The sequence below is a fragment of the Mugil cephalus genome, chromosome 20 (genome assembly GCF_022458985.1).
Source record: "Mugil cephalus isolate CIBA_MC_2020 chromosome 20, CIBA_Mcephalus_1.1, whole genome shotgun sequence".
Taxonomy (NCBI): domain Eukaryota; kingdom Metazoa; phylum Chordata; class Actinopteri; order Mugiliformes; family Mugilidae; genus Mugil; species Mugil cephalus.
The window spans coordinates 5453873-5479942 of NC_061789.1; the positions used below are offsets into that span (position 1 = coordinate 5453873).

Here is a 26070-nt window from a genome sequence, read left to right on the forward strand (position 1 = left end):
CTTTTCTTCACAACATTTTTTCTTGACGAGTGTTTTACAAAAGGAAATATAAACAGACGAAGCAGAGTGGCAAATGAGTAAGTCAATCAATATCATCGAAGAAACAGGAATAAAAAGTGTCAATAAGAATATATCCTAAGGATTTCACAAAGACACATTGTTTAAGAAGGGATTTATGAGAAGAAAGAGCCTTGGTGTGTTTCTAAACAGGGAGTGTTTGCGTGTGCTGGCACTGATGTAGCAAAAGCATGACATCCCTGTGACATGGGAATAACTAGATTAGATCTGAGCTTTCAATAACAAAATTATAGATGTATTTTGGATCCCAGCCACAACATAAAATCTAATTAGAAGTCAGCATGATGAAGAAGCCAAGCACAGGGAAGATGCAATTATGCTTCTTTCTCACAAGAGACAGCAGTATTTGTACCAATCTAGAGACAGTGGAAGGAGACCTAATTGATTTCAGTGAAAATTCATCGCAATAATGAGGTCGAGAAAAGCTAGCATGATGTAAAATTCAGCAATGCCAGCAATGATGCCAATGTCCCAATGTACCAGCCAGTTACATGTCAGTCAGGTGCATTAAGTGTTCCCATCAGTCATCACCTCAGTGATGAAGTGATGACTGATGGGTGTTGTTGCCTCAAAGTTGAGATTAGTTCAAGAGACGTGTCTGTACTCAGAACACACATGCAGACAAAAAAAAAAAACATTACTTCTTAATCCCACCAAGGTGTGTGAGCCTTTCACAAAAGGAATCAATTTATGCAAGTGGTTCTTGAATAAGTGCCAAAATCTATGATTGTGTAAAGAGCAAGTCTGAACAAGGGGAATAACTGTGTCATTCAAAAACCCTTTAGACGATGAGAATTCTTATGTATCGGCTGACTAAGAGAAAACAAGGAATGAGGATGGAGACACCCATACTGCTGCATTCCACATGATCAGGCAAGCTCTGTAGATCATCTGAGGTCAACAAGTGTTTGCTACTATACATCGAAACAACTACTGAAAACATGGGATGCACTGTTATTCTATAGAGGGTCTTTCTCCACATCAGATCATGGCAAGACTGGATGTTTCTAAGCTGGCAGAACATGGAAACACTGCAGAAACTGGATAGAGACTGGATTAGGAGTGAGGGCGTATTCACACCAGGCTTGTTTGGCCCACTTGAAATGGACCTTTTCTCTGGTCCGGACTTTTTGGGTAGGTGTGAATACAAATCAGCGGACTCTGGTGCGGACCAAACAAGTGAACCGAGACCACCTCTGCAGCTGGGACTCGGTTCACTTGTTTGTTCCGCACCAGAGAGCATAACGAACCCTGGTCGGCTTTCTTTGTCCTGTGAATGCAATACGAACCCTTTCTGAACCAAATGCAACATCTGAGGGCCTTTTTGGATTAAACAGGTTTCCGTTTGTAACAATTCACCATACACACAAGGGGGATCTTTTCAGGACAACAGTGCCCTTTAATGTAATTAGCATTACGCCTTTGAAATCACCAATACAACACACAAAAGCCCGACATGAGTGTAGGGCATCCCACATTTATATTAATTTTTTACATTATGTTAATTCAGAATAATTCCAAATCTAAAGAAAATAATTAAAGTTGCCCCATGCAACCCACTCTAAAATGTTTAAATTATATTAAGTTCGTTTAAAGAACTTAATATAATCCGTTCGCCCAGGTGTCCAAAGGAAAAATAAGGAACAGTTTCGTCCGCAAAAACAAGAAAAAAACAAAAATGTGAGATCGATTGCTAACTGGTATACCAGGAACAAAAAGGTTACAAAAAATGTTGTGATCGGTCATTGGTCATTTCATTCATTCATTCATTCATTCATTCATTCGTTTCTATTTTATACCAAGAATGAGCCTTGGGTCAACGTGGGGCACAGAAGAGAGCACTGGCTCCTTGCTATATGGTCAGAGGAGAGCATATATCAGCTGCTTGACGCACAAAAACGCCGACGTCTACGGCTAAAACGCCGAAAGAATGTGTGAGCCAGGCTTTGCCCGGACTCCGACACAGTGCCGGCTTAAAGTCAAAAACCTTCGCCCAAGATCCCGCCAACAATTTTGACTGACTGAGCAGCTATGGAACACAACTGGGTGTTGTTTATAAGGTTGGTCCACTTCTCAAAAAAGTGATTGACTTGATGACTATCGGACTTTTCTGGTGTGAATAAGTCCTAAGACATGACAACAACTGACAAAGGTTGGTTCATTGAAACCCTGGCTGGAGTTGAGGGACACACAACATAAAGTCCTATGGGAGCGGTAAGCAGGAAGTTGGTTCAAGAACAGGATCAGTCATGGAGGTATCAAAGGCAAGCAACAAGATCGGATGGGGGGTTTGCACACCACATGCTATATGTAGAATTCAAAGTTCGCCTCAAAGAAAAATGAGGTCTGCTTGGTTCAGTTTGAGTCACATTTGCAAACAGCTCAGGAAGCGGCAACTTCAGGAAAGACCCAGATGAGTAACAGCCTCAATTTAAGTTGAAAACCATACGCAGAATTGCAGACAGTGAATCTGAGGAGTGGGCAATATGGCAAAAACAGGTTACATCAGTGTAAGTGGTTACAAAATAATATATTAGAGGAATTTGTACAGTACAATGAGCCCAAACACAGCTCAAAACGTTGCATGAACCATCTGAAGTCCAAGGAAGAACAAGGACCTCCTGACCTGAACCCGAATCGACATTAATCGCACCATTAGATCAATGACGAGCATTTTGCACAAATACACAGAAATTCTGGCATTTATTTTTCATACACTTTGTAATTTGTCCTGTCCAACACAGAAGCTGCTGTTTTAGTGTGAATATGTAACCGTGTACGCAACATGATCAAAGTTTCAGTCGTTTCAATGAGTTGACTTCCGTTTCCGCATATCAAAATGCATTGATGAGGCCTGCAGCGATGGCATGACAGACACATCAACCAAATACAAAGACACATACTGTATATAAAACTTTTGGCAAGATCCTGGATGTCACTGGGGCAGGGGATGTTGTAAACTTAGGGGACTCCATTGGGTTCACAAGAGGACATTAATACTGAAGAATAGATTATTCTGTCAAACAAGGCACAAAGGTTCTTTTTTTTTTATCACTTTTGCGGTAGGAACGCGGAGCTAATTACATACATCATAATGTGCTACTGGCATTTTGTATGGGGTGATATTAGAGCAATGGAGTCAAGTGCCTCAAGCAAGCAGAGGCTTCTTTCATATGCAAAATGGGCAAAAAATAGTGATGGTGGGCACAGAAAGGGCATATTCGGGAGAATAACAACAAATTGGACAAGTGGTGTGAGACAAGCTGGGACAAATCTTAAAAGAACCGTCTGTGTGCAACTCCAGTTATGCAAATACCGTCGCTGCTTAACGTCGGCTGACATTTCCTGACGGACCACACGCAAACCATAGACAATCGAAAACTTCAGCTACTACACTTTTTTTTTTTCCAACCTAAACATGCAGAATGACACGACATTATGCACACACACGAGAACCACAGTCTCTGTTGCTCTCCACGAAAAAAAAAATAACATATTAACATTAAGGTATGACTCAGTCTCACAGACAGTCTCAGGAATGGACAAGGCAAAGTCAGACATTTTACTCGTCTCAATCACAGGGAGGAAGTTGGCCAGCATCAGTAGGTTTCTGGGAACTACCTTCTCTCGTCCAGACACAGCGTCACGGATCCTGTATGTGTGTGTCTCTGAGTTCGCATCCACCACAATGTACATATTTGATTCCCATCGGTGGGCAAGTTTCTTTTTGCCCCTCTCTGTCTTGTTAACCATCGCTGCAAAGCAGTGACCTCATCAGGTGCAAACACCAACAAATCATGTAAATAACACAACAAAAGGCGGTAAAGGCGGAATACTTTCTGTCATCTTTATGTGGTGGCATCTTATAAAAACCCGAATGGCCTATGAACGGCCCGCTGACCGTAGTCTGGACCCCCCTGGACTAGAGGCTCTTTAATTTGCCTTTCCCCTTTGCAATTTGTTTTTCTGCTTGTTGTAGTTTTACAGACATAAAAGAGCTACATAGATACTGGATATAAGTTTCCTGGCAGACAGTTAATAGAATCACTCTGCTTTCAGACCGTGCAGATGTTCCCATGATCTAAATCTCGGTGCATCTAACTACTGCTGACTATATTAAAACAGGAGCAACCCCCTTTTTTTTTTTTTTTTTTGTGGAAAGGGAACATATCAGTTTGCGATGCTTTTATTCTGAAGGGCTCTCGTCGGAAGTTGTTGTTGCTACGCTGAAGACCGGTGTCACTTCTCGGAGCCGGTTACGGATTTAAAACAAACCAAAAAAGGTAAAGACACATTTATTTATTTGTGTCGGGAATGTGGGCGCATATATTAGCAGCATGGGGCGGAATTATGCCAAACAGGGAAGCGCTTTGGTTAATTTGGCTTCTATGCTAGTAAGCTAAAGCTAACAACAACATGGACATAAAAATTATGAGACAAATAACAAAGAGGGTGTTTTTTATTGCAGGTATAAATGCGCTTTGGTGGCAACGAAAGAGTTTTATTTAAATTAACCCAACATTAGGATGGAGGTATAGTTATATATCTATATCTTGGGCGCAAGTGTCAGTTTGAAGTTTCTGCGCATGCGTCGTGTAGAGAACGTGTATAAATGAAAGTAAACTGATGTCGAGCAAGTTGTTGATATTCGGACACAACATAGAGATGGTTGCTTAAACTGTGCAGCAGCGTTTTTTTTTTTCCATGACTAAAAATAAGTATAATAAAAATAATCTGTCTGACCTCGTTCTTTATTGCATTCAGACTGTGCAATGTTAAAGTGCAATTTCACTACAGATCAATAATTGACACTGGTACTGTTGATTATATGCCCATAAAAAAATACCTCACTTACATATGCAGTGTATTAATATACAATAATCAGCCACGACATTATGACCACTGACAATAGACGGGAGTTAACACTGACCACGTTGTGACAGTTTGGTGTTCTGCTGGGAAACTTTTTTGGTCATGATTTTCATTTGTGTGGATGTTACTTGAATGATCCACAAAGACCCAAAGGTCTCCCCTCTAACAACATTGTGCTACCAGACACCAGGACACCCTCACAACAGTTTTGGAGACACAAGGGAGAACTAGACAATATTGGGAGGCATCTGGTGTGTGTTTATGTTCAACTTGTTTATCACTTAGTCGATGCTTCTGTTGACCCTTGTCACCAGTGGGCCCTCTGTTGTCAATTTGGTATCCTTGCATATAAAACTTAGTTTCTTGTTCAACAACAAGTCTATACTCTGGTGAAGCCTTTGGGTTGTAAAAGATGCAGTTTGATGTTATTGGAATCACCTTTTTCAGATTCTAAGTTCTGCATTCTTGTTTAGTTTAATCACTCTAACGATCCAGCTGGACTGTGATTCTGGTATATTCCAGTAAGCAAAGTTTAACCTTTTCCCCTTATTTTGTATTATGCACTGATGCTTTAATTGTCCCGAAGCGTAATGTTTCGGTTTGATGAGTGCGTTTGACTTCTCTGACTGTGTGTTTTCTTTTCCCCTTTACAGTCGCAATGACAGACTCCTCACTTCTCAACTCCGAGCTGGAATTACAGCAACAAGAGGAACTGTATCAACAGCTGCTCCTTCAGGTCAGTTTGTTTTTATGTTGAACCTTCGTGCCTCATGGAGCCACAGCAGCGACAGTTAATAGACGTGTTTCACGGCAGACACCTCGGAAATAAAAATGATTTCTTTGTTCTTTAAAACCTTCAAAATTAAGTGTCTAAATGTTCTGGCTGGAGTATTAAAAGGAAAATCTCAGTGTAATAGGGTGGATACTTTCTATAACACACCATTATTACAGTGACCAGAATCCGCCTTTACCTCCAGAACAATTTATGAGTTAATTCGATGCAGTTTTAGTTCATAAATCAAATAGATTGGAGGTTTTAAATTGAGATTTATGCATGTGCACATGCTATAGTTACTCGCCAGTTCTTGAGGTAAGCTAGTGAAAACGAACAACAGCCCTGCTCCAAATGGAGCAAAGGTTTTGGTAGATAACTGAGAGAGCTTTAAAAACCTTTATTCCGGAGGCTGTGGTTTGTAGTACTGTAGAAGTGTGTTTCTGTTATTTTTACGGCCCTGTTCCCAGTTTAACCACGGAGTACACTACACAAATCTCTCTAAACCTCTTAAATAATCATGCAGTTGAATTAACCACACGGAAAATTCTCTGGCCAAACTGTGGTGTTATTGAGGTTTTTTTATTTGGTTATGGGAATTTTAAACCTGTGAGTTTGTGTTTTTACCGTTTTTTTCCCGTACTTTAACATTATGGAATGTGTAAAAGTTAATTGAACGCTTCAAGAGAGCGAGTGAACATGTTTGTAAATCAACAAACTCTTTGTTTGTTTGAGAGGAAAAAGCACTTAAAACTGATCTTGTGCAGTGTGAAACATGCCTCTGTATAAAGACACACACCCGGTCTGAGCTATTACCAGCAGATAACTTGGACCAAGACAGTTTGAGATGCAGCCAAAATATTTCTTGCATTGCTTGTAGGTCGTCTGCAGGATCTTCAGAGGAAGCCATAACATCCACAGTAGATTCAGTGGATTGTTACTCAGGGTATCTACACAAGTATGGAAAATGCAAACTAGTAGATGGAGAAATATTATTTCCATGACCACCGTTCAGTTTTCTAAAACATAAAAATTATGATAATTAAAAAAAAATAAACAGGGCAATCTGTTTCCTCTAAGGCGTTTGGCCGCACAGCTGAAACGTTTGTGTGAGATCACACAGTAGGCAACACATCTAAAAAACTTTTGGGCAGATTGACAAGTGCCCAGCACTCTGCTGGTGTGGTTCAGCTTCACTGCTGCTTCGACAGACCGCTGACGACCACACACAGTTCGAACCCCGTGAGCAGGCAGTTCTAAAGGCCTTTTATTCGTTTAATTTAGGATTCATTCATTTCTTTTGCATTTGACTTAATTTAGTTACTTGTATTTGAATACTTATTTGATGTTTAAGGTAGTTCAGCTGTTCGTGTGCAACTTAAAAAAAAAAATGTATCTTTAACTTTACCCCAAATATATTCAAAATAATGAAATAGCCTGAGAATGTAATCTGATTTAGAAATTACCTACGTGTGTGTTTGGTGTAACTCACCTTTTTACACCTTTTACATTTTTTGCCAGATTTAGAAATAAAAAATAAATTGACTGTTATGTGATGAAAGTCACAGACTAGTCTCTGATGATGTCACCAATTAAAAACGAAATTAAAAAGGAATGTAATCTATAGATAATATAATAGAAATTTACTACTTACCTTTATAATCTCATATATCCATTGTATTCTCTCTAAGGTAAGTGGAGTTTAAGTAGATAGGAGGACTTGATTAACACCTATTGACCATCTCAAGTGAAAAATTAACAAGTATACAGGTATTGACAATAATAATATATATCTAATAATATATGATAATATCGTGTGAATGATCCAGCGCCACTTGAACGCAGTGTGTGTTTTACATCCGTCTTCTCCCCCTCTATTGTTATTATGAGTGTAATAATATTAGAATTAGAAATGGAATCAGAAATGTCCCACAGTGGGGAAATTGCAGTTGGTAACAGCACACATTGGGCAGAAACATAACAAGAATAAAGAGTTGGACTGTGTGAAAGATAAATAACATGCAGCAAAAGGTTCTGAATCGCAAACAGATATTGCGCAGGGTTGTGGAAAGTACAGAGTAAGGAGTGAATGGTGAGAGCGTTGAACCCTGAGGAGTAATAATATTGCGCATTACGAGTGTTCAGACATTTTTTCTCATGAAACACACCTCCATATTTGCCCTTCCTCTGTTTAGATGAACCTGTAAATATTTCTCATTGTCTGTAAAAGTCAGAGACACAACAGGCTCTGAGTCTCTCACCATCTCTCTGTACTGAAGGACTCCGTGATATATAAATGGATAAATATTTATTATTTATCATTACATAGAAACAGATATACCTATACACAGTAGTGGCAGTTGTTTCCTCACAGGGAGGTGTTGTAGAGTCTTATGTCCTGAGGGACTCCAGCTGTCCCCCTACTACAGAGCTTCCCTTCTGTATCAGTATCAATGTGGTATTATCCCGCTGAAAAGACATGTATCGCCACCTAGTGTGGAGGAGGAGAACAGTTATTTCTGCATGTAAACTGGGACAAGGACTGCAGTGAGAAAGTCGAACTTTGAGCACAGCTTGATTAAGCTCTGCATGTAAACACAATGTAGACGTTTACACTGGCGGCGGTAGTCCACTTAGCACCAGTATCCAGCAGCTTCCAGCAGATGTTAAACCTCCTAGAAACAACTCTGACTTTTGTTGGATGCTGAGTCCAGCCGTAGACACATCTGCTTTAATTTAGTTTATTTTCTTGGGAAACTGTAACAGTCAATCTGTGTCAGCTGGGAAAGAAGCCTTTACAAGCATGAACAGATTCCCACACTACCGTAGAGGATGCATATTACACGCAGGCTAGACATAAAGAGCTACATTTGATTCCAAAAAGAAAAAGAGCAGTGAAAACAAAGTTATTTAGACCAAAATAATGGTAGATATGTTTCCCGATGCTTTTTAAAAGCAGTACAAGAAAGAAATAGATGTCTGCGGTGGGTCTAATTGATTCCACAGATTAGGACCTCTGAAGATAATATTAAACCGGTGTTTTGATTAAGAGTAAACTGTAACTCAGCACCATCTGTACCATTAATAGTACTCCACAGTTTACTGGAAAATTGGATAGTGTAGCTGCTTATGAAAGCCATTAAACATCTGTAACAAACTGTTCGTTTCTATTTAGACCATTGGAACAATGCAGACGGAAAATCCAGACTCCAAAGTGATCCGACCACATCCTGGTAAGCTGCTCAACATCAATGAATCAATGAATCAATGAAACTATTACTTGTGAGTATTGTTGCAAGTATTACTATAATTTCTTGTTTCTCTTTCCCCTCTGGGTCTTTCCTCTCCAAAGGCATGTGTGTGAAGACTCTCTCCGAGCCAGACAAGCAGAAGGTCTTCATCAACATCTGTCAGTCCAACTCGGTCCCGTGTCCTCCTGACCTGTCCAGAGAGGAGCTGGTGGAGCTGCTCCAGTCGGAGGATCCCAGTGGTTACAGAGTTCCCATGAGCCTCGGCGAGCCGCACACAGAAGTAGACAACCGTAAGTGATTAAAGAGACTGGAAAGCTTTGCCTTATAAGGTAGGTCCTTGTTACAACCTGGCTCAGTGGTTGCAACAAAAGACAGAGAGGGACAAGAGCGAGTTTACCAGTAATTTATTTACCGTAGAGTCAGTGCAACTTTCAGATACACAAATACAATACATATACTAAATACACTATAGAGAATGACATAATAATTATTTTGCAGCTGTCAACATGTGACGGTGTCAACAATCCAATAATGTAACCTGACGTGCTTGTCACCCTCCGCAAACGTCCTCGGGCAACTCCGGTACCTGAGAAGCAGTTTAAGAGTAAGGCTGAAGAGGAGACAGCGCAAGAGCAGAGTACAAATATTACATGAACACACAGTTGCACAAGACCCACTCCAACCTCGCCCTCTAAGGCAGAGGCGCCCTGGACCCCCCCCCACACACACACACACACACATATAAACCTCATAATGCTGTAAGGCCAAAATGAGTGCCAAAACTTCCTTTTCTATTGCCGAATAGCTGGCCTGGTGTCAGTTGAATTTTCGAGAGAAGAAGCACACTGGTTTTAACACGCCCTCGCCCCCTCCCTGGAGTAGGATGGCACCAGCCTGTTGGGCGGGCGTCAACCTGCAACACAAACTGTTAGTCAAGTTGTGGGGCTGCCAACATCACAACCACTTACGGTGCAAGACCCCATCCTGAACGAAGTTGCCCCGGGCTACCTCGCCAACCTGGTGAGACGGCACAACCTGCTCCCACAGGGAAGACAGCGATTCATCAGACTTTTTTGCCTCAATCCGCTCATCTCTGGACACAAGTGGAGGCAATGCAGGCATCGTAACGCACGGCAAAGGTAACTCGGGACGCACACCCACCGAAAACAGTCTGTGTATCCAAAGAAAAAGGGAGTACTGACTGCACAATGAAAAAACCGCCGCGCGTAAAACTGTTGTCACCTCCACGCTCGCGCACCTCATCAAAACCGTGTTAGCAAAAAAAACATCGGCCAATTTGGCTGCTCTGAGCGCAGGAGCTGGTCCTCTTTCTTTTAAGTGGCCGGCTACGTGCTGAGGAGCGATGTTTTGAAACTTTTTCTGCGGAACACTAACGGTGAAAATGAGTGGTTAATTCGTCAGTTTATTAGTCTTCACCTTGTGGGGCTGCCAACCAACACATGCGAGGAACACAGTAAAGACTTGACAGACTTGACATTAACAAAGTCGCTCAGGTTTCGAGGCGCCTCGGCTGGAACCAACCCACCTTTCAGCGCTGCCAACGGCCCGGGCCCCGAGTGCCCCACAAAAACAACTCGTTTGGACTGGAATTTGTGCTCTCCTGCACGGCTTACCGCGTCGCCAACACCAACCGGGGGAGACCCTCCTCCCAGTCCCGATCCAACTCTGTACAGTAAGCGTGCAGCAGGGATTTCAGCGTCTGATGGAATCGTTCTAACACACCCTGACTTTGCGCATGATATGGAGTGGACTGATTGTGGCTCACCCCCAGCGTTTTCAACACTTTAGCAAACATATGAGAGGTAAAATTGGACCCCCGATCACTCTGTATGACCTTGGGTATTCCAAACAGTGTAATAAACTGTGCTAGCGCTTTAACTACCGCTTTGGTGGTGATGGAACGAGCGAGTACACTGACACATTATGGTCAACAGATACTTAGAACCCGACTTGGCACTAGGCAAATGCCCCACACAGTCTATAATCAGGTATTCCAACGGTTCACTCACCACAGAGATGGGCTGCAACGGTGCCGGCTTTACGCACTGGTTGGGTTTCCCCGTCAGCTGGCGCACATGACACGTCTTAATTCACGCAGCCACATCTTTCTTGGTCCGCGGCCAGAAAAAAATGTTTGAGCACCGACAGATACGTTTTACGCACGCCAAAGTGACCACTTTGATCATGTGCAATTCTCAAAACTTGGGAACGAAAATCCTATGGCACCAACACTTGAAACACGGATGCTCCCACAACATCACAACCACTTACGGTGCAAGACCCCACCCTGAACAAAGTAGCCCCGGGCTACCTCGCCAACCTGGTGACACGGCACAACCTGCTCCCACAGGGAAGACAGCGATTCATCAGACTTTTGTGCCTCAACCCACTCATCTCTGGACACAAGTGGAGGCAATGCAGGCATCGTAACGCACGGCAAAGGTAACTCGGGACGCACACCCACCGAAAACAGTCTGTGTATCCAAAGAAAAAGGGAGTACTGACTGCACAATGAAAGAATGTCGGGCCCCCGTGTCACGCAACACTCTGACACAAACACACTCGGCACTGCCCACCAAACCTGTGCGTCTGCGATGAAAGGCTCAAACCCAGAACTGTTACTCACCTCTACCGCCATATTCTCTCGTGCATTCGCGCACACCATGGCAGGAGCTGGGGGAAGCCCAACGCTTTTGTGTTAGCAAAAAAACATCGGCCAATTTGGCCGCTCTGAGCGCAGTAGCTGGTCCTCTTTCTTTTAAGTGGCCGGCTACGTGCTGTGGAGCGATGTTTCTAAACTGCTCCATAATAATTAGTTCACACAGACCGTCAAATGAATTTACTTTTTCTGCGGAACACTAACGGTGAAAAATGAGTGGTTAAGTCATGCACAAATTCCACATTCGTCTGTTTATTAGTCTTCACCCAATGTCTAAACCTCTGGCGATGCCAGATATGCCTTGAGGACAACTGTTTTCACTCTTTTTTTAATAAGTCAGATTGTCCTGTGCCATCAAAGCTGAGTACGCCAGCAGAAGGAGAATCCTATCTACATCAGGCCACTGCCTGGCCTCTGAAGGTGTCGGGATTTCCTTCATTAATCTTGACCTGACATTCCAGACACTGTATCGCAGTCCAAACCCCCCCAGCTTAGCCCGCACCACTTCCAATTGCAGCCGCAACAACTCTCTTTGCTGTTCAAATGTGAGCACACTAACCTGACCTGCAGACACCAACGCTGACTCAGTAACAAGCTGTTCTCAAACCCACCTCTCTTAGCCAACGTCAACAACACCAGCATTTTAAACTCATCCTGAAACCACCGCTCTTGCACCACAATCCCATACCTTCTCACATGAGTCCAAAAACACAGCACAAGGCGCTTCGTAAAAAGCTGACAAACTGTCCATGTTCACCTTAGAGCCGGATCCACACAACTGGATGCACAAATGAGTAAACAATGCCCTCCAGAGCAGAGAAACACAGGTATTGAGACACACCCAGCATCATGTTCACTATTCAGACGCCCACGACAGGGGTCGTCACAGTCCTCAACAGGGGTCTGCAGAGGGACGTGCTGTTCTCTTGGATTGAGCAAAATCTCATAGTATTATCTATGAGATTCCTTTTTAAATCAAATGACACCAGATGTAGTTACTTTTCAAAGTTTTCACATACATACATACAACTATAATGCAGACTGCATGAAATTGCCTCGGAGATCTGTGCAGGCTTGGCAAGTTCAAATAAGTAAAAAGACTCACTTGGAACACAGTGAGTTTCCTGGGTCAGAAAACTGTTGATACTGTTTGCCCCTCATTACCGTCTGCAGCACATTTTACTGCTGCCACCTAGCTAAAAAAATAAAATTTAGATAAGGCCGCATTGAACCCAGCGATAAATCATCATAAATTTACTGTCAGCATTTAATAAAAGATGATTTGATCATTTACAAGGTGAAAAAGCCTCGCGTTATTCCAGGCCTATGACTGTGCATTATTTACTGAATTCCAGCACTGAACCACTGGCACAGATCTCTCAGCAACAGAAGCACTGAAACAAAGTCATTTGCAGTCACCGTTATCTCTGTAGCTGCAGGAACGTACTTCAGCTTTTATCTTTTTCTCTTTTCCGTCCAACGTTGTTTTTGTTTATACACGTGTTTCCAGCTTAAGAAACGTGCCAAGAAATTCAGACTTCTTGTTCTTCTTCCCTTTTCCTTTCTTTTTTTTTTTTTTAAACTCCTACACATTTTAATTGTTTAAAAAAAATAACAAAGGAATCATTCAACATGTGTCCACAAAACAGCCTTTTAAGCCAGTGTTTATTTTATTTTTGAGAGGAAGACGTTTTGGCGCTGTAGGTACGTGGTTTTGGTTCATGCAAGACGTACAACGAATAACAACAAAAGATCAGGTTTGGCTGAAATTCAATCCGATACACTGCGTATATCTAAGCTAGACTTACTTAAAATACACCTTGCCGATGCAGCTCTGTTATTAATCAGAATCCGAATACTTCAAGGTGATACAGTCAAATATAACAAAAATATGAAAAACGATGCAAAAGATGCAAAATGCATAAAAAAACAAGTATTGCACAATATACAGGAGGTAAGTGGTTACAAATGCGTTAAAAATGGTCTGAAGAGTTAAGAGTGACCAACACTCGGTGGGAGGAGTTATAAAGTTTGATGGCCGCGGATAGGAATGACCCCCCCTGTGATGCTCTGTGGTGCATTTAGGTGGAATGAGGTCCTCCTTAGACTGCCCACTGTGTTGTGGAGTTGGAAGGAGGAGTTATCCAGGATTGTCTGCGCGGTCTGTTCAGAGGAATATTTACAAAACTTAGAGAGTCGGTCGCTCATGTTGCCGCCTGCGCACATATTATATCATGCAGGTTTAGATGCCATCGTAGGTGATGCATCCATCTCTGGTAGACAGGACAGTTTAATCGTGTCTGGATCTCATCTCGTCTGTATCTGAGAGGCAAAGACACTTGTAATGTTATTTAAAGAATAAGTTAGTATTGGCCACATGGAGAGAATTTGACTGTGATCATTGCAAAGTAGACCACACTGAGATGAATGTGGTCAGGACAGACCCCAGGACACTGAATTAATCCATTGTGAGAAGGGACTGTTCTGTTGTGGGTTGTTAGATAAGTGCAGCTCCGGGTGGATCTGGTCCCCAGATGTGCAGTCATTGGTGTAAACTGAGAAGAGCAGTGTGGAGAGAACGAAGCACCGGAGCGTCCAAATCACATGACAAGTTTAAGACGACATAGCAGCAAGATGCAGTGTCACTGAATCCACGTTTCAACTTCTGTTTGAAAGTGCTGCCTTCAAATTATACACCAGTTTTTAAATTGTGTTGATAGGCCAGGTAAAACTAGACTCATTAGAAATAATTTACAGCAAACTTTTTCTTAACATTGCCATCACGTTGGCGCACGTCTGGTGGACGGAGAAACGGTGTCAACAGTCTTTAAAGATAAAATCAAAAGTGGTCAAAAACGGCCGATTACACACAAGGTTTCCAGATGATTTAGATGAAAGTGTTTGCAGTCATGGGAAACGGGAATTTTTAATTCTCTAGGACTAAATGTGGTTAAAATATGGTGGCGTTTTAGGTTCCCAGACTTCCACCTAAAAGCTGGAAGTCTGCAATCTTTATTTATATGGCACGTTGTTCTCACACAAGAAATTCCAAAGTCTACAAGTTCGACTTGGGTTTTTCACTTGTGACCAAGCTGCTTTTTAAAGTAGTTTTTTTTTTTTAAGTTTTTCTTTCTTTAATGAAAGTGATAGTGTCAACGGACAGGAAATGGGGATGCAGACAGAGGGGGAACGACAACCCAACTGCTTTTTTCCTCATATTTCTGGTTTGAACATGTGTTTGATCGACTGAATTTAAAACTCTGTTTCAGACTCTCAGGGCTGCACAGCGTACGACGTTGTCATCAGCCAGGAGTTCTTTCAGAAGTGTCAGGTGTGTGTGTTTGCTTTCATTTTAACTAATTCAATGGCCAAATGAAAAAAAAAAAAAAAATTTAATTTATTCTCACGTTGCATTTGTGTCTTGCAGAAGGATCCGTTATTCCAGCAGTTTGTTATTCTGGTTTGTGTTGAGGGTTTAGAAAACAAATACAATCTGGAGCTGAGCAGAGGTACGTCTTGGCGTGTGTCTTTGAGTGCATGTTTGTAGTCTTTCTTTTGCAGGGCAGATGCATATTTCATTTGTTTGTTTGTTGTTTAATGCAGACTGGAAAATTCTGAAGAACAGAAAGTTTTTGGGGTCGGTTAGCGAGCAGAACATCAGGACGAAGAGCAGGCCCGTGATTCAAGAGCTGCAGCCCCAGTATGTCGCCCCCCTGGTCCTAAACCCACTCTGGCTAATATGCACCGATCAGGCATAACATTATGACCACCTTCCTCATATTGTGTAGGTCTCCCTGGTTGCCTACAAAACAGTTCGGACTCATCATAGAATGGACAGAAGATGTTCTTCCAAACTTGATCAGTTTGGGAATTTGAAGGCCAGGTCAACACCTTGTGCTATTTTTTTTGAATTTGTGCATCCTGGTGGGGATGGCCACTGCCCTCAAGGAGTGTCATTACTATGGGATGGGGGTGTCTGGTCTGGTCTGGTCTGGTCTAGGTGGGTGCTACATGTCTAAGTAACATCCACATGAATGAATGCCAGGTCCTACAAGAACACTGAATTGTCACAAGATGGTCAACGTTACTCACTTCAAATGTCAGTGGTCATAATGTTATGGTTGGTTGGTGTAATTGTTGTGGTTGTATGTTTTTGAACGTCACCATTCAGCCAGGTTGTGGTTTATCAGGAAAAAACGAAAAAGAGCACCTGGACATGTTGAGTTTCTTGAAGATGTTCCATCCAAGTCTTTGGTTTTAAGAGACTGGTAGAGAGTTGGGCTCTAAACTTTCTGATTATCACGTTCCAGAGGTTCCTGTTTAAGCCCCTAATTCTCCAGAAGCCCTTAAAAGCCAAAGACTTGGATGAAACTTCAACTCCAGCTGCTTGTTTTCGTTTGACTTGTACTTAGGATTATTATTATTACATTAGGATTACATTAGATGAGAACATGTATTCATCACAGCTGTTTTTTTAGTCCTCTGTTTTTCCAGACTTAACTAACAAAGATTATGATTATGATTAAGATTAATTAAAAGAGAGTTAAAGATTTGTGTGTTCATGATGGGTGTCATATACTAAAATCTTTCCCCCCACTCTTTCCATTTTACCAAAGGGAGAAACCCACTGCAACTCCAAAAAGGTGAGACCTTCGTTGCTTTCTTTCTTTCTTTTTTTTTTTTGGTAGATTTAATTTCAACTTTTTCTAAGAAACTTCCATTCGTTTGTTTTCCAGACCGGAGTTCTCTCTGCTCGTAGAGCCTCCTGCTGGGGACCCCGAGTATCTCATAGCAGAAATAAAGCTTCCCGGAGTGGTGAGGCATACGATTCAAATTTGTACCAATCCTCACAGTTATTTTACAAGTCACACTGGCCTATATTAAAGTTTAATAATAAATAGATCATCTAAAAACTATTTTTTTAACTTCTTCTGTTTGGTTTAATCAGTATAGGCAACGTTCAAAATACTTTGTTTCCCATATTTGCCAAGTTTTCTTTACCCACATTCAGTCCAAAGTGCCTCCATTGTGTTGTGAAATTGCTTCCAGAAACAACAAACGTTGCCTCCCTCCAACACCAATAACCGTCCTTGGAATGAACAGAGAAATAATAATGAATAAATAAATAAAAATAATTAATTAAATGAAGTTAACAACGAAAAACATAAAATGAAATCAAAACACTTGTAAAACTTGCTTACAAGCATGTGCAACACAATATAAATATGGGCCTTTTTGTTATCTCATCTATAATCTAATCTTAGTGTATAAATTGGAAAATCAAGTCATTTCCACTGATTTATGGATAGTGTGGTGATTGCAGTCGAAGCGCTTTACTTGTTCATGTTCTGTTCAGTAATGGGAGCCATAAACTCTCTCAGCCCTAATACCGATACCGACTACCACGATATTGATTCCTGGTTTCTCTAGACCTGCAGCTGAGTGTAATGTGTGAAAAGTGCCTAAAAAGCCAGTCAACGCACATGTTGGGTTAATCATTATCCACGGCAGCTAGTTGCTTCGTCACAGGATGGTAATGCGCCACTGAGAGACTGTTGAGAGCTGTGTGCAGTGGAGTCTCAGCTAGTTAAAACGTTCTCTCCGGTGCAGATGTCGTCTCGCTCTCTGGTCCTGGACGTTGGAGAGGACCGGCTGGTGTTGACAGCTCGGCCCTCGCTCTTCCACCTGGACGTCTTCCACCCCTTCCTGGTGGACCAGGAGAACAGTGTGGCTCAGTACAACAGCAGCACACAGGTACACAAACCACACACTGGTGCCATTATACAGCTAAGGTTTAGATACTCGTGTGAGCTTCCCAGACTGGAGTCTGTGCCCAGTCTGGTTCCCTCAGTGACCTCCTTGTGCAGCATAAACAAGCAATAAAATGTTTTCTCTAACAGGACAGAACCTCTTCCGGCGTTTCAGGTTTAAATAGGATCATTGTGGATGTAAAAACCTCTGAACCTCTAAGCCTTAATTGCAGGTGCGTATCCAGTAAATGCCGATTTGTGGAACCAGTTCCTGCTTCTTAAAGAAATGAGTCATGCAAGTTTCTGATGTTTAAACCTCAAACTTCTCACCTTAGAAATGAAAAAGCTACTCGGATGAGCAGCTAAATGTCTTCTCAAAACTCTATAAGTCCAGTTGCCTTTTTTTTTTTTGAAAACACTTTTTCAATTCAATTCAGTTTTATTTATATCGCGCCAATAACAATACAAATCGTCTCATGACGCTTCACAAAAACCAGCCTGCAACCCAGCCTGCTTAAGGAAAGTCTTAACGGTCTAGACACAGTCTAAACGTAGAGACTGTGTCTGCCTCCCGAACCCAAACTGGGAGCTGGTTCCATAGGAGAGGAGCCTGATAGCTGAAGCCTCTACCTCCCATTCTACTTTTAGAAACTCTAGGAACCACAAGCAGACCTGCACTTAGAGATCGTAGAGATCTGTTGGGACAGTATGGTACTATGAGGTCTTTCATGTATGATGGAGCTAGGCCTTTCGGGGCCTTGTACGTAAGGAGGAGGATTTTAAATTCAATTCTAGATTTTAAAGGGAGCCAATGAAGAGAAGCTAATACTGGAGTAATATGATCTCTCTTGCTAATTCCTGTCAGTGCTCTTGCTGCAGCATTTTGAATCAGTTGGAGGCTTTTTAAAGAGTATTTGGAGCCAGACAGTAACGAGTTACAATAATCCAGCGTGGAAGACACAAATGCATGAACTAGTTTTTCCGCATCACTCTGAGAAAGGATGTTCCTAATTTTGATGATATTACGAAGGTGAAAGAAAGCAGTCCTGGTCACCTGCTTTATGTGAGAATTTAAGGACAAAACCCGGTTAAAATATAACACCAAGGTTTTTCAAAGTAGTACTGGAAGCCAAGGTAATGCCATCCAACAAAACCAGGTGATTAGAAAAATGACTCTCTGACTCTTTTGTCTGAGTTTAAAAGTAGGAAATTACATTTCATCCGAGCCATTATGTCTTAAAGGCATGCTTGGAGTTTACAAGCGGATTAGTTTAAAAGATCTGGGAGCAGACAGCACATCTATGGAGTTAGGAGTTGAGACAGTACTAGAGAAGCGGCAGAGAGGCGTGTAAGACTGCAACTCGCGGGCTGAAAGAGAAAGAGTTTCAACTATCAACATAGGCCACGTCATTGGCTGATAACCAGCGGTGGAATGACGACATGTGACTATACATATGGTCACTGGTCAGATTGGGCAGGGGACCAGAGAAAACTACAGAGTCCGACATAGTTTTAGCAAACTTACACACCGCTTCAACATTAAGTTTAGTGACCTCCGATTGGCGTAACCATTGGTCATTACTGCCGACGTGAATCGTACCATACTTAGCCTTAGCCTTAGCCTTAGCCTTAGCCTTAGCCAGCAGTTTGGGATAAGGTTTGGTGTCGCCCGCTCTGGCCCCTGGACTCTGATTCTCTTTACTCTTGTCTCAACTCGTTGTTAGGGTCCAAGACAGCTATAGGTTGATGGGTGAGGTCTCCCACACATGAGCTACTGCAAAACTCTCACAAGCTAAGTGGTTAGCCTTCCATTTTCTGACCACTAAAGAAGGGATGTAAAAACATAGTGGGAGTGCTGGACCGAGAAAGGAAACAGAAACGTATTGAAGTGTATTGTGCCATAAGGGTTTATGCAATTTTGGAAGGGTGTGACCACCCCTGGTTTAACTAAGGCCATATCAGAACTGGTTTGTTTTTTGCGTTGCCAAAAGTGTCTGGTTTGCATCCGGTGTTAAATCCCAAGTAACGTCCTGGTTCTTCATTTGAATGGATAAGCAAAGCACAGTCCCCCTCAGTTAGACTTATCTACCTCAGATTGTGCCAAAGGTTGATTTGTTGTTCCTTAAGGTTCCTGCTAGATGTTCGATACCACCCATTTCCTGTCCGATCCGATACTGAGTAAACTTCAGGGTGGTATTGGCGATACCAATCCGATACTGATACACTGTGTAAATACATCCTAATCTGTCTGGTAATATATATATATTTTTTTTTTTCTTTTAAAAAGTAGTGTATTTCAAATCATAGCTTCATAATTTATTTATTTATTTATTTTATACTGAAGTATCGAACGTATCGATATTTTGATTTGAGTATCGAATTAAGAGCGTGAAGACCTGGTATCGCAAGTATCAGCCTTTCGATACCGATCATCACTAGTTCCTGCCGTCTCCCTGATGGAGTTGTTCTTACAGAAAGAAAACCCCTTTTTACCTCTTATTGTTAAATTTTCCTTTAGTCGCCCGGACATTTCACTTAAAGCCTCTGTTAACGCCCGGCTGCACCTGCACTTAACTTGGGTGAAAATGTCTTAATTGTCCCAATCCGACACGTCTGGGTTGGTGAAGATATAAATGGCGCCACTGGAAAAGTCTCAGGAGACGGTGCTCTGCAGAGCTCTGTTTATTTTGAACAAACCTTGTTATTTTATGTAATTCCATTAGCTCTACGCTAATCTCCATGCATACCCTCTGTTTATTGAACTATCAATGATGACAAGACCTTCTGGTTCAGATCAAGATCATTATCATTATGTGAGCACGTAGCGTAGTTTACGTAATTTTTTCCATATTCAATAACAGCCTGACCTTTGACTTCTGTGCCTCCTTCTGCTGTGTTTACACTGACATAGTTTCCCACCGATCACAGGCCATTTTACGGAGTGTTGCTGTCTTGGGTGTTCCTATTGGTTCCTATTGGTTCCTCTATTCCTCGTCCCAATGCTGGTCAGTAACTATGCTGACGTAGCGTACGTTTGTTCATAAATTCAATATGTTCTCAATATTAAGGTAAAGCACTGTGTAACTGAATAACTGAATAATTGCTGAAATAAAAATGTATGTACTATGTATAGACATTTTTATTTAGTAAGCTAGCAGCAAACCTTTTAAACATACAATGCAAACATTGCGTTGACTTGTAAAGAGGTCGTGGTGGGGGTTGGGGTGTCAGGGGATGATTGATTTTATTTTATTCCTATTTTTTTTCCTTTATTGGTGAGAAAAGTAGAAAAAGTGAGATAAGAGAGAGTCAAAAGATAAACATTTAGACACGAACATGGGACAAGGAATGATGATGTGATGAATAATTACAGAACAAATAGTTTGGATATATGATGGGATTTTACAGCTCTGGGGGAAAAACCCGTCTCTCAGTCTGTGCTGGTTCCGATGTTTGTCTACATTTCCAAGTTACAAACACTTCGTGGGGATCCGTCCGACCCTCTGTGCAGCAGAACAGACCCAAACAAGGACATGATTACAGACTTCATGAGGTCCAGATGCTGGCGCTGAACGCTCTGATGTTTAGTCTCCAAACACTAGTCTCCAATTTAAACCAGACAATTCTTCTGTGGTCTTATCTGGTCACCAAGCTTTTTTCACAGTAGTTTGCTGGGTTAGACTTCATTTAGATTTAGATATCATAATGGCTCTGAGACCAGCAGGAATAGTAAACAGAAACAGTCTGCAGACGCACGAGTTCAAAACTTTGTATAAAGAAATAAAAAATCTAAATGTAGGATAAAAATGAAAACTATTTACATTACGTGTTTGTCCATTTAATGATCAAACAGTCGTCTTAAATGTCACAAAGCTCCTTTGCCTGGGTCTCATTACGCTCTGGAACAAACACATAAACACATCTGAATAACACATTCAAAGTTGACCTCACACTTACTTTTGTTTTCTACTTACTTACTTTTCGTTCAATGATGTGTCATATTACAAAAAACATGTTCTCGGACATGTTTCTGTGGCTGAGGCGACCAGAGCTTGCATGGTTTGTAATGAAGAATTTTTTTTTTTTTTCCCAGACATTTTTTTTATTACTTTCTTCAAATCCAGAAGTTTACAAGATTAGATACAGGGAAAGCCCAGATGATGAAGTCATGAAACACACTGTTTCTTTGTGTAACGTCATGGGGAAATCAGAAGGAAATCAGCCAAGTTTTCAGAAAGAGAATCGTTGTTTGACACAGGTCTGGTTCAGCTTTGGGTGCAATTTACACATGCCACTTCAATTACGCACAAGTGTAAACAGCATGGGAATGACTAGCCATCCAAACATCTGGCTTAAGGATAATAAAGTCAGTGTTTTGAAGTGGCCATCACAAAGCCCTGATCTCAGTCCTATTGAAGATTCATTGGCAGAACTGAAAAGGCACGTGCGAGCAAGGCGGCCTACAAGCACCGGTTTTGTCGGGCGGAATGTCCCAAAACTCCTAAGCATATCCAAAAGGTTTGACCCCAGTCATACAGTTAAAAGGCAATGCCACCAAATACTAATGAAATGTATGTAAACTTCTAACTCTTCTGACAAGGAAGTAATAAAAAAAATTCTTTAAAAAATGATCTCACTCATTATTCTGGCATTTAGCAAATAGAAATAATTTTGGTAATCCTGATTGACCAAAAACAGGAAAATTTTAATCTGATTTAATGTTAGACGGTGGGAAGAAAAAAAAAAGGTTATGTGCCTTTTTATATAGTGTATGTAAACTTCTGGTTTCAACTGTTTGAGCTTAAAAAGGCTCTAAGAACAGATGGAACTACTCAGTAGTGACCTCAGTAAGTAACACATCCTCTAAGAATTAAATGAATCAGGGGTGGGGAAAAAACATCGATATGGCGATATATCACGATACTTTTTCTTCCGATACAATATCAATTTTGAATGTCTCAATATATAAAGTCATGTTTTGGGCCGATCACGAACGACGTCCACACCTCCAACACCACTTTTTATGTGTAAGTGCAATAAATTGGAAATGCATCATTTGGATTAACATTGTTTCTTTTTTTTTTTTTTGACTCAATTTGTCCAATAAATTATCACTGATGTCATCTGATGAACATATGTACATATGTACTGCATTTAAAATTTCTCAGTGAACTGTGTAGAATATTGCAATATATCACAGTATCATAATATCGCGATTAATGTGTGGTGACTCGAATATCGATATACGTATCGTGAACTCGTTGCTAATATCCATCCCTAACATGAACTATCAAATAGATCCTCCCATACTAAAGTGCTTGTGCTTCTTCAGCAACCAGCTGGGATTAATTAGACAAACTAGGGCGGCTGCACACGGCACAGAATGAACTCAAATTGACACCGTCTGTTTTCTTTCTGTTTCTCTTTCCCAGATCCTCACTATCACTATGCCTGTGGTGTCATCATGAAACCGCACAAGGACCATCCAGTAATTTATTCATCTTTTCTTCACGGCTTGTGTTATTATAATAAAAGTGTTTTCCTTTTTTACCATCTCGTATTTTGTGCTTTTTTTTGTTGTTTTTTTGTAACTCATGACTCAGAATGACACATCCTTCACGTAGATTTTATTAAAGATAGATTACAGTTGTGTTTTCATCCACAAAACAAGCTCAGACCGACCCTCCAGTCCTCTCCTTTCTGCCTGATGTCGTCATGGATCTGGCTTTAGTTCAAAGAGAGTTTTGAGTTTTTAGGTGTAAAAAAAATCTATTTATATTTGGTAAAATGCTCAGAACAATTCAGAATTAGACATCAGAAATGGAACCAAATACGAATTTTGGTGGAAAAAGCGACAATTGAGCTTTTAGTGTTTCAATATCCACTTTGTTTTTAGTTAATTGTGAATATTTTAAAAAATATATATTTTCAAATTCATAGTAAAAACATCAGACCATTCTTTGCATGTCTGCCATACTAACAAGTGAGAAATATAAAACCTAAAAAGAACTAATATACACTCACTCGCCAGTACATTAGGTACACCTGTTCAATTGTTTGTTGACACAAATGATCAGCCAATCACATGGCTGCAGTTCAATGCATTTCGGCATGTGGAGGTGGTCAAGACAACTCGCTGAAGTTCAGACTGAGCATCAGAGTGGGGAAGAAAGTGGATTTAAATGACCTTTAACGTGGTGTGGTTGTTGGTGCCAGACGGGCTGGTCTGAGTATTTCACAAACTGCTGATCTATTCGGATTTTCACACACAACTATCCTTAGGGATAAAGAGAGCGTTATGAAAACGAGAAAACGTTCAGTCAACAGCGGTTGTGTGGAGGAAAATACCTTGTTGAAGTTGGAGGTCAGAGGAGAATGGTCAAGGCGGTTGGAGATAATAGAAAGGCAGCAGTAACTCATATAAACCACGGGTTACAGCCAAGGATTATAGAATACCATCTCTGAGCACATGTCGGACGTTGAAGATGATGGGCTACAGCAGCAGACAACCACACCGGAGGCCACTCCTGCCAGCCAAGAACAGGAAACTGAGGCTACAGTTCACACAGGCTCAACAACACTGGAAAATAGAAGACTGGAAAAACGTTGCCTGGTCTGACGAGTCTCATTTTCAGCTTCGAGATTTGGGTGGTGGTTGGAAGCATGGATCCATGTATGGAATTCATTCGTGTGGATGTTTCTTAGACATGTAGAACCCACCTAGACCAGACCAGACCGGACACCCCCACCCCATAGCAATGACACTCCTTGATGGCAGCAGCCATCCCCAGCAGGACGCAACCTCAAAAACTCTTAAGGAACATGAAGAACAGGAAAAGGTGTTGACCTGGCCTCCAAATTCACCAGATCCCAAACTGATCACGTATCTGTAGAGGGGACACTGAGCCTTCCTCCTCTCAACCCATAGGACCCAATGTCAATGTCAATTCTCTGATGAGTCACAACTGTTTTGGAGGCACAAGAGAGACCTACGTAACAACACGACGGTGGTCATAATGATATGCCTGATCGGTGTACGTGTAAGCTAATTCTTGGAATTCGAAGTGGACGAAGTTTGGAAAAGTTTGATACTTTAATGGAATGATTTGCCACGAATAAAAACCTCGCCGCGAGTTTGTTTTTCACAGCTCATGTTCCCAAAGCGGCGGTGGGACGTTTTGGCCTTCACTGGCGTTGGACCGCTGCCTGCTGAGCAGCTCTACAGAAGCCCTGTTTAATCCCAGCGATACAGTAGCTGTTGAGGGAGGACAGAGTTTTGTCTTTGCTGTTCCAAACCAAAGCTTGTTTTTCTTCCTTTTCATTTGAGATTTCCGGTCTCCAGGTAACAGGTTTCTTCTCTGTCTCAGAATCACCACTAAGCGTTTTGTGTGTTTAATTCATGTCCTCTTCGATTAAATCTAGCTGGTAAAGGCGGACATACTTCTTTTTTTTAGAATATACACATTCATGCTTGCCAGAAGTTCTTGAGCTTGTTGATTTTATTTTACTCCCTGAGGCTGAGAGACGTAACAGCGAGTTCTTTCTCAGTGAGCGGAGAACTAACCCTTTCTTGGAAAAAGCCGAACGAACCAAGAGGTCACTTCTCTATTTCTGGACCGTCCGTCCGTCCGTCCGTCTGTCCGTCCGTCACTGCCCTCCGTCTCCACCCTTTTCTAGTTTTTTCTCTTGTCTCTACTGCTGTTTGAGAATCCGTCCACATCTGTTCTGGGGTTGTGAAAAAGAAAGGAGCACATTGAACAAACTTAAACTAAAAATCGGAAAAAAAAAAAGAAGGAAAGTCAAGAGTGAGGAAACACTGATTCTCTATACTCTTGTCTCGACTTGTTGTTAGGGTCCAAGACAGTTATAGGTTGACGGCTGAGGTCTCCCACACATAACTACTGCAAAACTCTCACGAGCTAAGTGGTTAGCCTTCAATTTTCTGACCACTAATGAAGGGATGTAAAAACATAGTGGGAGTGTTGGACCGAGAAAGAAAACAGAAATGTATTGAAGTGTATTTTGCCAAAAGAGTTTATGCAGATTTGGAAGAGTGTGATGGGTTTTGCGTTGCCAAAAGTGTCTGGTTTGCATCTGGTGTTAAATCCCAAGTAACGTCCTGGTTCTTCATTTGAATGGATAAGCAAAGCACAGTCCCCCTCAGTTAGACTTATCTACCTCAGATTGTGCCAAAGGTTGATTTGTTGTTCCTTAACGTTCCTGCTTAACCTTGTTATCCTGTGTAATTCCTTTAACTCTACTTCACATTTTACGTTAATGAAGAAAAAAAACATATTCTTCATATTATGTTTCTCCACATTTGCCTCCACTTAAAGAGGGAAAGTCACACCATTCTGACCTGTCCAACTTCAGATGGTGCATTAACCAGGCTCTGGCGTCCTGGCGTGTGGCCTCAACACTGGAAAGGCAGTGAAGTGGAATTCCACTGCGCAGTTCGGCCGTCCAAAGGCAGCACTGGTCTGCTCCTGCTCTCATCTGGCACGTGGCTGCCATCCATCAAGAGTTAAACCTCGACCGCACTTTCCACTCATCTGGCCCCGGACTCATGAGCAAGCTTTACTATTTAAAACCAGTCATCTAATATACTCTTCACACACTTGCCAGTTTGTTATCTACGCCAGTGAAAACCTTCACTTTAACAGTCCT

At 41.6% G+C, this 26070-nt stretch overlaps 1 protein-coding gene across 2 annotated transcripts; it reads left to right on the forward strand.

Annotated features, from left to right (window-relative positions):
- The first annotated feature begins 4224 nt into the window (after positions 1-4224).
- Positions 4225-22953, forward strand: pih1d1 (PIH1 domain containing 1). 2 transcript variants are annotated; one of them, XM_047572384.1, is made up of 11 exons: positions 4225-4361; positions 5604-5686; positions 8898-8955; positions 9075-9263; positions 14923-14984; positions 15081-15162; positions 15257-15353; positions 16270-16296; positions 16390-16468; positions 17264-17407; positions 22836-22953. In XM_047572384.1, exons 2-11 carry the CDS (start codon positions 5609-5611, stop codon positions 22869-22871), a joined length of 852 nt encoding a protein of 283 aa, XP_047428340.1. In that variant the 5' UTR covers positions 4225-4361; positions 5604-5608; the 3' UTR covers positions 22872-22953. The 2 variants fall into 2 exon arrangements, with proteins under 2 accessions (XP_047428340.1, XP_047428338.1); XM_047572382.1 differs by lacking the exon at positions 22836-22953 and adding an exon at positions 17554-17777 and having other exon boundaries at positions 4261-4360; positions 5602-5686.
- The last annotated feature ends 3117 nt before the right edge of the window (positions 22954-26070 follow it).